This window comes from Mchenga conophoros, linkage group LG2 (assembly GCF_057382185.1).
Source record: "Mchenga conophoros isolate Kocher_MC1m ecotype Shallow Benthic linkage group LG2, M_conophoros_male_GT1.1, whole genome shotgun sequence".
NCBI lineage: Eukaryota > Metazoa > Chordata > Actinopteri > Cichliformes > Cichlidae > Mchenga > Mchenga conophoros.
The window spans coordinates 31,912,960-31,926,401 of record NC_140527.1 but is presented as its reverse complement, the minus strand read 5'-3'; the positions used below and the strand labels follow the sequence as shown (position 1 = coordinate 31,926,401).

The window sequence follows — 13,442 nt, the reverse complement described above, 5'->3', positions numbered from 1 at the left end:
TGTAGTTCTACTGAAAGTTGTGTTGTTATAGATTTAAAAGACAGGTGGACTGCTGCAAATCTTTACTTGTCTTCTTGATGGGCACCCTATATAAACATGTTAGCTCCCTAAATTTAAAATTCATTGTCCAATAAATAATAAATCTTACCCTTGACAATATAAAATGGTTCGATGGTATACTGTGGAAAAATTAACTATAATTTGTCACATTTGTGATTATGTGTCTGTTGGTGCTGTTGTGTGTATTGGCCTGTGCTAGTGATGGGAGGTGAGGTTACATCAGTTCGTTCCACTCCTCTGTTCACTGTAGATATCATTAAACTTAATTAAACTGGGAGTTTGTGCAGTTTATCTAGCACACTTGAAAACACACACGCTCCCACATTAAAGCACAAGCAATCAGTATTATAGTATAGTACTGTAGTATAGTATAAAATAGGATAGTGTAATGTGGTATAGTGTAGTGTTGTAGTGTAGTGTACAGTATAGTATACATATTATTGGATAGTATAGTGTGATACAGCATGTTATGGTGTATAATATAGTATAATATAAACGTGGAATTAATAGCATAGTTTCAAAACCTCTATCAGTTATATATGCATATGCATGCGAACACAGGCATACATACACACAGAAACTACACTAACCAACCCCTCCTTCTGTCTTTGCAGAACTTTTACAAGGACATCAATCGTGAAGCGATGTATATCAGGTATTTACTTGCTGGATTTAACTTAAATGGTGCATATCTGTGTTGTACGCATGTCTGTACATGTCTGTGCATGCGTTCGTGTGTGTGTGTGTGTGTGTGTGGCTCTATAATCTGACAAGGGATTATATGAGTTCCACTGAATTAATGTCAAAATCCACAGGATCAGCTCGGCCTGACTGGAGGGAGAGAGAGACATGATGAGTGTGAGGGAGGGAGAGGTGGAGAGACAGGGAGAGACAGAACCATTTGTAAGAGAGCGAGAGAATGAGCAGGACAGACAGGAAAGAGAGGAGGAGAGGAAGTACAGATCTAGTCAGGTCCCGCAGTGCACTTCTGAGTATGGCTTTTAGACAAATTAGTTATCTGTATGTGTGAATGTGAGTGAAAGTCAGTGGTTGATCAACTGCCTTGTCAGCTCTGTGGATAATACAGTAACATTTAGCTGGCTGGTTTATTGGTGTCAGCCAACAAATATATTTTAATGCAAATAGACAATTTATGTCTGTGTTATATAATTAGTCACAATTTAATGGTGCGCTTACATAACAATGGATAATGAAACCCAAAACTAATTAAAATTCCCTTTGTGCTGCTGCGTACAACCCAAATCAGCCACAATGATGAAGCACATGATCAAGCTTCAGATTTAAACTCTGTCATCATTTCAGAATCCTATGAAAGAAAATATGAAATTAAACTGCACTGGACTCACCTCGCTGTTTTGGTTCGCATCCCTGGTGCATATGATAATGTCTTTTTCTCTAAATGCAGTACGTTGAAAACTGAATCTGCTCCCTTCGCCAAGTTTCATTCTGCTATACATACACGTAGTGCTATTCGCTATATGTGCTACATACTAGTCACTGAAGCTTGTAGCTTTCTGTAATTTCTTTTTCTTTGTGTAGCTGTCTCATAAGAATGTGAGACAGCTAGACAATTCTACCACATAGGAGCTGTGAGCAATGCATCCATTCCCTTTGTAATAGAATAGAAATGTTGATGTCCTATTGATATTTTACAGGGTTTTTGTTTTGTTTTTTTACAGCATGAAGATACTGCTAAACACTCATAACCTGTAATATGGAAATAGGACACTTCTTATATTGTTCTATTCAAGGTGCAAATAATAAGATGAAACTTACTTATTTGTATCAAACAAAACCGAGTATAGAAGAATAAGAAAGATGCCTCCTGCTAAATTTGGATCATCAAAACCCTTTCAGTTTTGAAACGTGCAGGTAAAATGAAGCTAGAGAAAGTGAAAAACAGGATGCCAGAGAACAAATGAGATGAATACACGACTCTAAAATAATAGTCAAACAGATTGAGTAATTAATGTAAGTTGCAAATGACTTGGGAGTGAAACTTTTCAGTTTTTTTGTTCCCTTTTCTGTTTGATTTCACGTCCAATGACTGGACTGTCATAAACAACTTACAGCCAGATACATTTCCAACCAGAAAATTGTTATATCTGAAAGTGTGAGAAAGGAAATAGCAGGTGTGACATAAAAAAAGAATAAAAAACAAGGAAAGTGAGACTGTCAACATTTAGGCAGACAAAATAAGCGGTTGTCCTGTGAGCCAACACCTTACTTTGCAAGCAGATATGGGACTGTTCATTTAAAAGCATCCAGAAAACATTTCTTTTCCTACTTTGTCATCAGTGCTTTAGCAACAAAGTCCAGCCTCTGGCCATGTGGAGAAAGTTTGTCTTGACAGATGCAAGATATAGATACAACAAAACAGATCAAAACTAAAAGCAGTAGCAGTAAAAGCCGGTCCTCCAGGTGACAAGAAGTAATCCCATTTTTCCCCTTGTCAGGCCTATAAAACATTATAGGCCTACAAGCATCTGTCAGACCATTATAAGACATATGCTAAATTGTGCTCTTTTGTGTGTGTGTGTGCGTGCGTGCGTGCGTGCGTGCGTGTGTGTGTGTGTGTGTGTGTGTGTAGGTGTGTGTGTGCGAGTGTTAAATGACCTTTTGCTAAGCTTAGTACATATTTCAGGGTATCTACCAGTGTGTTTGTGGGTGAGAGAGTGAGAGAAAAGAGAGAGAAAGAGGGCTAATGCTTCCTTTGCAGGTCTTCAGGTTGCCCAACAGTGGCACCTAGTGGAATAAGGTTTAATTCTCTTGTTTAAAGAGTGTGCCTTCTTTTTTTCTTTTTTCTTGTACTTGTGTGTGCTCAGGTACCTTTACAAGTTGAGGGACCTTCACCTAGAGTGTGAAAACTACACAGAGGCGGCGTACACACTGCTGCTCCACTCTCGTCTACTCAAGGTGGGGCAAACAGTCACATGCACGCATATGAAGACACATATCGTTGCTTAATGCTGGCCCCGGTGTCTTGTTCTTCTTAATCACTTGCCACAACTGAGACGGTTTTGCATTAGCTGATAAACGTTGCTGGCCTCCAAATGATGAAGCGCCGAGTTTAGTTTATGGCATTGCGTCGTCTACTGCAGCTACATCACTATGGTGATTGATGCTGTGCACTTGCCCAGTGTGTGTGTGTGTGTGTGAGGATGTGCATGTATGAGTCTGAGGCTGTTTGACCTCTTATGTCGCTTCAACTCTTTTATAAGACACATGAATTTGAGCATCTCCTGCTCGTCATCTCCTCTGTGTGTCTCATTACATCAAAGCAGTTGAACTCTATTTAACAATTTTTATAATCTCCATTTATCTGCAGGGTCAGTCCTGTCATTCCGGTCACACTACTGGAAACAACAGGCTGGAACACACAGCATGCTATAATCTTTGCTATCCTAAGCAGATTAGACAGTTTTAAAAATCATGATGTACTGGTTTTTTTTTTTCTAAATTTAATTCTGTGTAATTTATGTAATAGAAGATAAACAGTTGTCTCATTTATATAATAAATGGGCACTCTGCTGCTGTTTTTGCACATGCTCCGCTTAGGACTAATATTGATTTATTACAACAATGAAACTGTAAGCTTTAAGTACTTCTTCTCCCTTTGTTCCTCTGTGATAAATGGCACAGCAGAAATTAGAGTAGTCCTGAAGGCAAAGTTTTTCTTTTGTTTCAGCAATATCAAGTTGGGCCTCCCTTCGGAAATATCTCATTTTGTTTTTATCTTTGTCTTTTCTTCCATATCTCTTTACTATGTTCATACTTCTTCCTACTCCTTTTCAGACCAAACATTGTTACATTATGTAAGACGATTTTGTTTTATTTCATTATATATTTTTTGTTTATCTGAACACATACGTGTGTGTGTGTATATCTACATATATATTCGTATCTGTAAATGAAAATATATGTAGTGTGTATATATTGTTTTTTGTTTTATATGTCTGAAACAAATAAAGATACAATACAATACTTCCTCTCTGTCTCTGTTGCAGTGGTCAGATGACATGTGCAGTCAGTTTGAGTTCCACGGCTCCCAAACGCAGCGACAGCTCAAAGAAACTCTCTACGACACAATCATTGACTACTTTGACAAGGGCAAGGTCGGTATTGTTTCAGACAATGTCAAAATTTGCTTAGCTGTACCGATACTGAGTGATTAATTGAGTACTAATTAGCGCTCAGTTGCATTAATGAAAATCCGTGTGTTGTTGTTCGTTTTTGTCTTCTTTTTCTTATTTGCTTCACTCGAGGATATAGGAGACATCAAAACAGATATCCTTCAACCACACATGATCACTGTGCTGTATGTTAGTGTCACATTCATTTTGTATTCTCCCCGAGTGTCTCATGTTCTCTGAAGCTGAGATAGAGACTTCCTTCCACTCCACAGAGACTTGGACACAGACATTTTCATGATATGAATTCCCACCACGACAGCTGTGCCCGATTTATTAGCAGATGGTGTAATGAAGGACACTTCTGTTTCTTTCCTTTGTGTGCTTAGATGTGGGAAGAGGCCATCACTCTGTGTAAGGAACTTGCAGAGCAGTACGAAAATGAGATCTTTGACTACGAGCTGCTCAGCAAGAGACTGGTAATACATTACAATCACAGGGGTTCATGTCTTCTGTGTAGCATTCATGATTGCATGTTTTTCCCCTTTCCCTTTTATAGATGTTTTAGATGTTTGGGGGGTTTAAGAAAGAAAGAGAATTCAGGCTACTTATCACGTCTTTGATTAAGGGAGTGCCATCCTATAATAATATAAATATGTACTGTCATCTAGTAACCAAAAATAGAGAGGGCATAGCCGAACATATGAAACAGGAAAATACCGCCGTGTAATCCCTTTATTTCAGCAAAGTAACTGTATTCTAAATACCACCTTTTTAAACGGTAACTGTAACTGAATACAGTTACTCATATTTTGTATTTTAAATACGTAACGGCGCTACATGTATTCCGTTACTCCCCAACACTGCCTCTGAATATATTGTTACATCATCTGCACACTCAAACATTAACAGCTATTTTTAAAGCTTACTCGGCATGTCAAATACTCCTTTAAATCAAGCTTTTTTTGAGCTTATGGCGTGTCATAAATATATGACCCCAAAATTATGATTCTTCATTAGCAGTCTTCAGCTACTTCAAAGTCCTCCTGGCCCTCACTTTGTCATCTCAATCACACTTCCGCTTCTTTCATCTCTTGCCTCTGCACAACAGAAGAAGTGATTCTCCCATTTACTAACTTTTGGTTTAGCACCACCTTCTCCTCTATCTCCCCTTCACTCAAATAACTCCTTCCACTCCTCGAAGAGAATCACACATTTCCCAACAATGGAAAAATCTCTCCCTCTCTTTATATGACTGCAGCAGAAGCTCTCTCAGCTAATGCTGAATTTATGTGGTTATATAAATGACAGACATTGCCCTTGGATGGGGTGTGCTTTTTTTTCACTACATCTATCACCCTCGCAGGCCCGGCATTCTGCTGAGCGTAGCTTTGTCATTGGCATGAGCTGATTAAACTGCCCAAAGTGCACATCTGAAAGTCTCCCTTGGACACATCCTCTGTTTCCTTCTGTCTCTCTACAGGAAAAACAAGCCAAGTTCTATGAAAATATTATGAAGATCTTGAGGCCTAAACCAGACTACTTTGCAGTGGGCTACTATGGACAGGGCTACCCTCCATTCCTCAGGGTTTGTATTTTGCTGTGTCACAGTTGAGTTAGAGAATACTTCAAATTGTTACCAGAAACACTCATAAAGTAGATATTAAGGAATTCACACCATTTACAAAATCCTAACTGTCTTCCATTAAAAAACGTTATTGGCAGTTAAGCTTAGCTGTTTACAGTTTTTTTTAAATCGCACCAGCAGGTATCTAGCAGAGTGGGACATACGATACCCTCCGGAAACATTTTGGATGTGTTGATTGCAACAGGCTGCAGAAATATAATTTTGCAATGATTATTGCTTCTGCTATGATTATGTGTGTTAATCTGCTGTGGTAACAAGTAAGACAAAGTCAGTACTCAGCTTATAAGAGGGCAGTCAAAGGTGATCAGGTCCAACTTTTGAGTCTTTGAGAGAATTTCAGTGTCTGCCATTCCTAGGTGGACTCTGCCCTATTTAAGGACGTTTAAATAGGCAAAGAACTTTCCTGTGAAGATAAGCTGGGTCTTAATCTTTATTATCAGTATTAACACTGGTTTATTCCCCCTGGCTTCAGAACAAGGTGTTTATCCACCGTGGTAAGGAGTATGAGCGCAGAGAGGACTTCCAGAACCAGCTGATGAGCCAGTTCCCCAGCGCCGTGCGTCTCAACACAACCACCATGCCAGGGGATGATATCAAGAACTCTCCACTTCAGTGTATCCTTCAAGCAGCATTACACACTTATTCATTTACAGTCATATGTAGATGCATATTGAACGAAGAAAATTTTAATATTCTGCATGGTCTACAGTGTTCACCAGCACACTAGCATAGAAGTCATAAAATATTCACATGCAGCACCTTCGGGATTATTAAGTATTTGGGTCACTGAACACATTTGAAAGTACTAAATATCCAGGGACCTTTTAACCCAGAACCACAGTACATCTTAACCAACCATCAGATCTCTGTGTATCAAACTAAAATTTCATTTTAGTTTACTTGTCCTGTTCCTTTTGATGCACTTCTGTATGAACACATCCCTCCACTATGAGTTTGTACACTCACAGAGATACTGAGAATCTATCTCTTATGTTTATTTCTGAGCAGTCCAAAACAGATATCCAGTGTTTTACAGTGCAGCCAGTCCTCGAAATCCCTCCTCGCCTGAAGAACAAACCCGTTCCTGACCAGATCATCAAGTTAGTGCCATTCAAGCTAGTGCTTAAAAATGAACTGGAGGTTTTAAATATGTACACCTAATGTATATTGTGCCTCATTTTGCATGATTTTTCTGTTGTCTTTGTTTGACTCATTTCTTTCCTCTTCAGCTTCTATAAGTCCAACTATGTGCAGCGCTTTCACTATTCCAGACCTGTGAGGAAAGGACCCGTGGACCCAAACAATGAGTTTGCTGTGAGTTATGTCTTTAAAATGAAATGTGTGACCTCAGGGACCATGAAAGCATTTCAAGGACTTTTGTACTAGAACTGTTATCAGTCTGAAACTGTGAGTTTCTAATATATAAAATAATAGGATTTTATTCAAAGGCAGGATTTTTCATATGCTGAGGCTTGTGTTTAAAGGTTTCAGATGAGCTCTTGAGATGCAGCATCAGATTCCGGTATTACTGTGGTGTATGATTAGATTAGAATAAATAAGATTGTGCAGCAAGCGTCTGTTAAGATTTCAGGCTTCAATGCAAGATATGATATCAGAGTATTCAGAAGTGGTACAGATTTATCTGACAGCTTCTCTGTTTTTATACTTTTTTTTTGTTTTTTTTTAGTCCATGTGGATTGAGCGCACAACCTTTACCACTGTCTATAAGCTGCCTGGGATCCTGCGCTGGTTTGAGGCAACTGACATGAAGCATGTAAGTCTACAGGGCCATGTTTGTTCTCCATGTTTGACTTGTATGTTTGCTGTAAGTTAATATCTCCAGTGCAATGTGTTTCACATTTCAACACCACTGATTACAGGTTTTTTTTTATGTTTAATATTTAAAGGTTTTATTATACGTCTCCCACATCCGATCTGAAAACTCTCCATCCATCCACCTTCATTCCTTTTTCTTCTACTCTTTCTGTGTGTCTGCCTCCCTTTCCAGACTACCTTGTCTCCTTTGGAGAATGCCATAGAGACCATGGAGTCAACAAATGAGAAGATTTTAACGATGATTAACCAATACCAGTCTGACTGGAGCCTTCCTATCAACCCTCTCTCCATGCTGCTCAACGGCATCGTTGACCCAGCTGTCATGGGTGGCTTTGCAAAATATGAAAAGGTAAATTCTCAAGGATCATCACTAATATTACAAACCCAGTTCCAAAATGGTTGGGACGCTGTATAAAATTTAAAAAAACAACAACAACAGAAAGCCGTGATTCTGAAAACTCTATTAAGACCTTTTGTCATTTAATTTTTAAAAATTAACTCATTTTGAACTTAATGGCAATAACACATCTCAAAACTTTGGAGTGGTGGGAACAAAAGGCTGGAAGAGTAAACAGAAACAGACCCTGAAACAGATGGAGGATTATCTTGTAACTAATTAGGTTAATTTTCAACAAGCCAGTAACATGACTGAGCTTAAAAAGAGTTTATTAGTGAGTTTCTCAGAAGTAGGAGGGGCAGAGGCTCACCAGCTGGCAATAAAACACAAGCTAGTGTGGCCTTAGACCTGATCCCAATCCTGGCTACATTGGAAGGTTTCATCAGGAAGGACATCCAGCATAAAAATATGTGCCAAACATACAGATGCATCTGCTGTGGTAACCTTTTGGGGAAACAAAGTACTTTAGCTTAAACCAGGATTTCTAAAATGAGAAACTAGTACCTGCAGGAAACCTTGGAGAACTGGATGAGGTGCATGTGTTTGTTTAAAAAAAAAAGAGAGAATCATTCCTGCATAATTATTATTATTATTTTAATACAAAATTTAAGTTCAGTAAATACTTTTGTGTTCAATATTTTGAAGTCACAATTAGCTATCATCAAAAGCCAACTGAAAGTAATAAGCACAGTCACATTTACTGTGAGCATAAAGCCAGATTTGGATATTTTGTGGCAGACAAAAGGAAATGGATATGTGTTCAAAGTGTAACAAAAGCGAACCACATGTTTGTTTGAGTCTTCTTTTTCTTTCATGACTCTGAAACAAAGCAGTCTTTAAAGACTTCGCCTGGAAAAGAGTTTGATCTCTACAGATGTTTCTTATTAAAAATTAAGTAACGTTTTTTTTATTGCTTTTAGTTCTTTTAGAAAATCTCGCTGTCATACAACTTCAATGCTTAGCTTAGGATGTCGAAAAAAAATTGGTTTTCTGTGAATTTTGTGATGCCTTTAAATATTTGAAATGTAGTAATTAAGTGCTTTTAGATACACATTGTTTTTCATTAAATCAGATTGAGAGAGAAAAAGTTTGAGAACCACTGCATAAAGCTGTTATATTGCTATATATATATATTTCTATTGCCATCTATTGTAACACATACCACGTACAGCCAAATAGGGGTTGCGAAAAAGGACGGAGATTCACCGTAACAAAGTAAGTCCTTTAACAGATATCAGAGCTTAAGAGAGTGCTCTCATGCAAGACTCGTCTCTCATGATGAACTTAAATCCATTAAGAAGAAACTCTTTATCACCTCCTGAGGCTCACTGAATATAATCAAAGTCAGTTTCTGCAGTCCAAATGACATTAAATGAAATGTACTTATCTGACTATCATTTAAGTGCCTCCACACACACTATTCAGTATTATAATATTCCACATAGGATGGTAGTAAATTACCATTTTTGCTAGCTGGTGAAATAGTAATCGATTTTTATCATTTTTTAAATGAGTGTTATATAATATTTCCTCTGTATCAGGCCTTCTTTACTGAAGAGTACACCCAGCATCACCAGGAGGACAGAGAGAAGCTGGTTCGCCTCAAGGACCTCATCGCATGGCAGGTACTTAATACATATTCTCAAATACATGTACACAACATATATAGTCATTACTTTTATATGTGTGTGTGTGTGTTTTTCTGCTGACACCATGGCATTTTTATTTCCAGATCCCATTATTAGGTGGAGGAATCTCCCTCCATGGGAAGAGAGTGACAGAGGACTTGCGTCCTTTCCATGAGCGCATGGAGGAGTGTTTCAAACAGCTGAAAAAGAAAGTGGAGAAGGAGTACGGAGTGAGAGAGTTGGTAAGCTGAAAGAAAAATGTAGGAAAATCCTAACTTTTCTACTAAAATATGATGCTTCCGTAATCCAGAATATCTTTTTTTCTGCAAAGCTGGACATGGAGCTGCTGTGGTAGAGCAGTGTAGAGCTAATTAAGCTGCAAATTAGCTGACCCAAGCGAATTTAAAGATCAAAGTACTCAGAAAACGCTGTGAGAAGAGTGTTGATGTGGGATTTGTACCTTTTAAATTTCTCTGCAACTAGAACAGGGTTTGGATGGTTTTAACGGGGGCAAATGTGGTCATTAACTTGTAATTGGCACTGCCTTTCAGGAGAAATTAAACAAAACTGGAGTAGAGTGATTATACACCATTTTAAGAGTGATTAGACTCAGTTTTACTTTTTTCTTGTTCTTTTTGTTTTTAGAGATGTCACTTTTTCTACGATATCTTTTTCGGCTAATCTACATATTGTTCACATTTGTCTTTCTCTCTCTCCAGCCGGACTTGGATGAGAGAAAGTCTACTCGTCCACGCTCCATGCTGCGATCATTTCGTCAGTCCGTCATCTCGATTTCCTCACTGCAGGGATCCGAGTGTGGGACGCCAACCAAGACACATGCAGACAGGTAACATGCACATTTTCGAACCCCTACTGTGTCACGAGAACCCCACGATAACACTCAGTTTAAACTGCATACATGAAGTCTTATGGAAAAAGCGTCACACAAATATGATAATAAGCTTGGATTTCCTTTGAATGTCTAATCTAAATCTTCCTGCCTCCTCCCAGGGACAATCCTCCTGAGTCTCCAATCTCCTGGAGCTCTGCCACCCTGCCACGCTCCAGTGGCAGTGTTAGTATAGGTGAGGAGGGGAGCATGATGACAGTGGGTGATGCAGAGGTCAAAATGAGGAAGAGTAAGAAGAAAAAGAAAAGGAGCAGCATGATCTTCATCACAGAGGAAAGAGAACGGACCAGTACACTGGAATGCAAACGGGTGAGAATTAGTGATGATGGATAGCAATGTGGGGAAAATGTGAGAAAAAGGTACAAAGACAGAAAAGAGGGGAAGGTTGCATTACATGATTAAGTAATAGAACGCTCTGTTTCTGTGAAGTGTAGTCTGAGTTTTCTGTGATTTTTGTCTCCCTCTAGCTGTCCAAGAAACAGGAGTTCCGCAGTGACACCAACTTGTCTGAGCCAAATGAAGTAAATGTGGCGCTGACCAATGCCAACTCAAGATCGCTGCCTGCCATCACAGGTGACACACAAACCCACCTGGTGTGATGGAATTACTGTGACTGAGGTGCACAAAGCCCACAAAGTCAAAAAATCATGACCTAAGAGGAAGTGCTGCATTTTTCCTGCTCTGGAAAGCTGACTCAAAGAAAAAAAGAGCACAAGCAAGGTCATAATAGGAGAAATACCTTGGCATGCTATGGTGTGCAATAGAAAAAGTGAATGCTGGGGAATGCACAGTAACAACTTGCCCTAAGACACACTCTGATATAAGGCAGCAAATCAGTTTGAATGTTGTATTTTCTCAGAAGTATGTAATAGTTGCATCTGGTTTATATCTGATTGTTGTATTTACACATCCTTGCACTATGGTGAATCAGGCCACAATTTACTGATGCTTCGCTGGCCTCCTGCCTTCACTGAATCAGCTGAGACAGCACTCACTGCGGTGTTAATACACAACTACAAGCTGCACTGCCTCACTGAAGATACAGCACTCACAGGCCCCCAGTGTTGCTAGGGCACACAGGTCATTGGCAGAACAGCTGCGGGAGCCCAATTAGGCACAAAAAATCACCTAGCTACAGTGCAAGATCTGCTGTAAAATTGTAATCACGAGGACACAAACACTACATTTGTTTTTTCCCCTCTCTCTCTTTCTCTCTAGGCCTGTCCTTGTCAGTGGCAGGAGGGGCTGAGGAGGTGGAGTCCTCCAGAGCCAGGAGGGACAGTAAGAGCATGTCGGTGTGTGCAACCTCTGACCGAACAGCAGACAGACGCTCAAAGGGTGTCATCAACCTGTTATTCAAGTCCAAGGTAGAGTAATAGCCCAACCTGTTTAAGTTAACTGGGTTTAGATTCAAGAATAAGTGCTTCAGTTAAAAAGAACAGAAATACACCTATTTACTTATCTGTGTCAAGCTATTGCCAAGGTTTGTCAAGGTAGGTTCACTGGCTGCTGTTTGGCTTCACGTTTAATGTCCAGGTATGAGTGATGTCAGCTGTATGCGACCTCTTAGTAGGAATTCACGAATATATTTTTCAGAAGATCTCAGCTCTTTTCTTTAACAGAAGTAGCACTGAAAATTTATCTCCAGCATGAGTCTCTTGAATTATTCCAAGCAGGAGCTCAAAGCCCGCTGAAATAATTTATTTGAGCACATTTCAGGTCATTTTTACCATTAAGAAAAATCCCTGTATTTACATTATGTGTGTTTGTTTCGGCAGAGCTCCAGAGCAGAGGAAGTGAAGCCCAGTGATGCACCCAAAGAAAGAGATAGCCATTTTTGAAATGTATTATTTTCATTTCTTGTCTTCTTTACTTATTTGTACTATGCTTTTTTTTAAAACCAAAGACCTGTAGCTAAATCCACAATTATACACTGACTCACACAGTCTACTTGTCTGTCTCAATGTTGCTGTTGCCTTAATATAATTGATTTTACCTATCAGTAAAGGCTATTTTTGTTGTGTGACCTTTTTCCTGGCAATTTAAGTGATTCCCAGTGAAGCTAAATGCCATCTTACAGCTTTTCAATCAATTCTGCTTCTACAAGAATGAGCAAACACAAACCATCCCTCCGACACACTTGATTAAAAGCTTCTCATACGGCTTTCAGCATTGTTGACACTGAAGTTAATGAGAAAATAATAATTCTATAAAGCACAAAGGTTACTGTGTCCTCCCAAAGGACTTTAAACTGGAACTTGTTGCCACGAGGCTTTGGCACTGATACAACAAATATTAAAGTCTAATAAACTCAAATAGAGTCAACAAACTGTGAAACTCATTGTACAACATCAAAGCTGTGTGTACCCCAATGTTGAGTTTGTGTTTCTGTATGAATTCTTTTGGGAGTTACTTTCTGCATGATTTGGTCACAATTTTTTATACCTTTTGTTAAAATATAAAAATAAATGTTTAAGTGTATTTCCAGTTTGGAATTTGCTTTGGTTTTTTTGCATCACCGGTTTTCACGAAGAGTTCTACCTAAGGAATACTTTAGGTGCCGGCTAAATACCAAGTTTTATAAATGTTAGAGTCGCTTCTACTCTTTACGGTAAAAAGAGTTCATCTTGGCTTTAGCTTCATGAATGAACAGCTTTTTAATTTAAGAGAGATTTGACTGTAAAACAAATGAAGCCAATGCTTGGGTGCCAACAGCTGTAGTTCTTCGAATGACCACTTGGGGCAGGCTTTAACAGTCAGTACCCATAGACTCTCATGCTAAAATGGTCATATTTCAGATTGGAAATAAACA

The 13,442-nt window shown here is 38.9% G+C and overlaps 1 protein-coding gene across 1 annotated transcript in view; it reads left to right on the top strand.

Moving 5' to 3' along the window:
- dock2 (dedicator of cytokinesis 2) overlaps nucleotides 1-13,117 on the top strand; it is a 103,991-nt gene extending 90,874 nt beyond the window's left edge. Inside the window, exons 35-51 of the mRNA XM_085295265.1 lie at nucleotides 675-715; nucleotides 2,907-2,997; nucleotides 4,089-4,196; nucleotides 4,601-4,690; nucleotides 5,695-5,799; nucleotides 6,332-6,473; nucleotides 6,878-6,959; nucleotides 7,089-7,173; nucleotides 7,547-7,633; nucleotides 7,868-8,044; nucleotides 9,634-9,717; nucleotides 9,825-9,962; nucleotides 10,440-10,567; nucleotides 10,732-10,939; nucleotides 11,098-11,203; nucleotides 11,849-11,997; nucleotides 12,409-13,117. Coding sequence (XP_085151391.1) covers nucleotides 675-715; nucleotides 2,907-2,997; nucleotides 4,089-4,196; nucleotides 4,601-4,690; nucleotides 5,695-5,799; nucleotides 6,332-6,473; nucleotides 6,878-6,959; nucleotides 7,089-7,173; nucleotides 7,547-7,633; nucleotides 7,868-8,044; nucleotides 9,634-9,717; nucleotides 9,825-9,962; nucleotides 10,440-10,567; nucleotides 10,732-10,939; nucleotides 11,098-11,203; nucleotides 11,849-11,997; nucleotides 12,409-12,471 — 1,884 coding nt within the window. The 3' untranslated portion in view covers nucleotides 12,472-13,117. The remainder of the gene's footprint in view (nucleotides 1-674; nucleotides 716-2,906; nucleotides 2,998-4,088; nucleotides 4,197-4,600; nucleotides 4,691-5,694; nucleotides 5,800-6,331; nucleotides 6,474-6,877; nucleotides 6,960-7,088; nucleotides 7,174-7,546; nucleotides 7,634-7,867; nucleotides 8,045-9,633; nucleotides 9,718-9,824; nucleotides 9,963-10,439; nucleotides 10,568-10,731; nucleotides 10,940-11,097; nucleotides 11,204-11,848; nucleotides 11,998-12,408) is intronic.
- The last annotated feature ends 325 nt before the right edge of the window (nucleotides 13,118-13,442 follow it).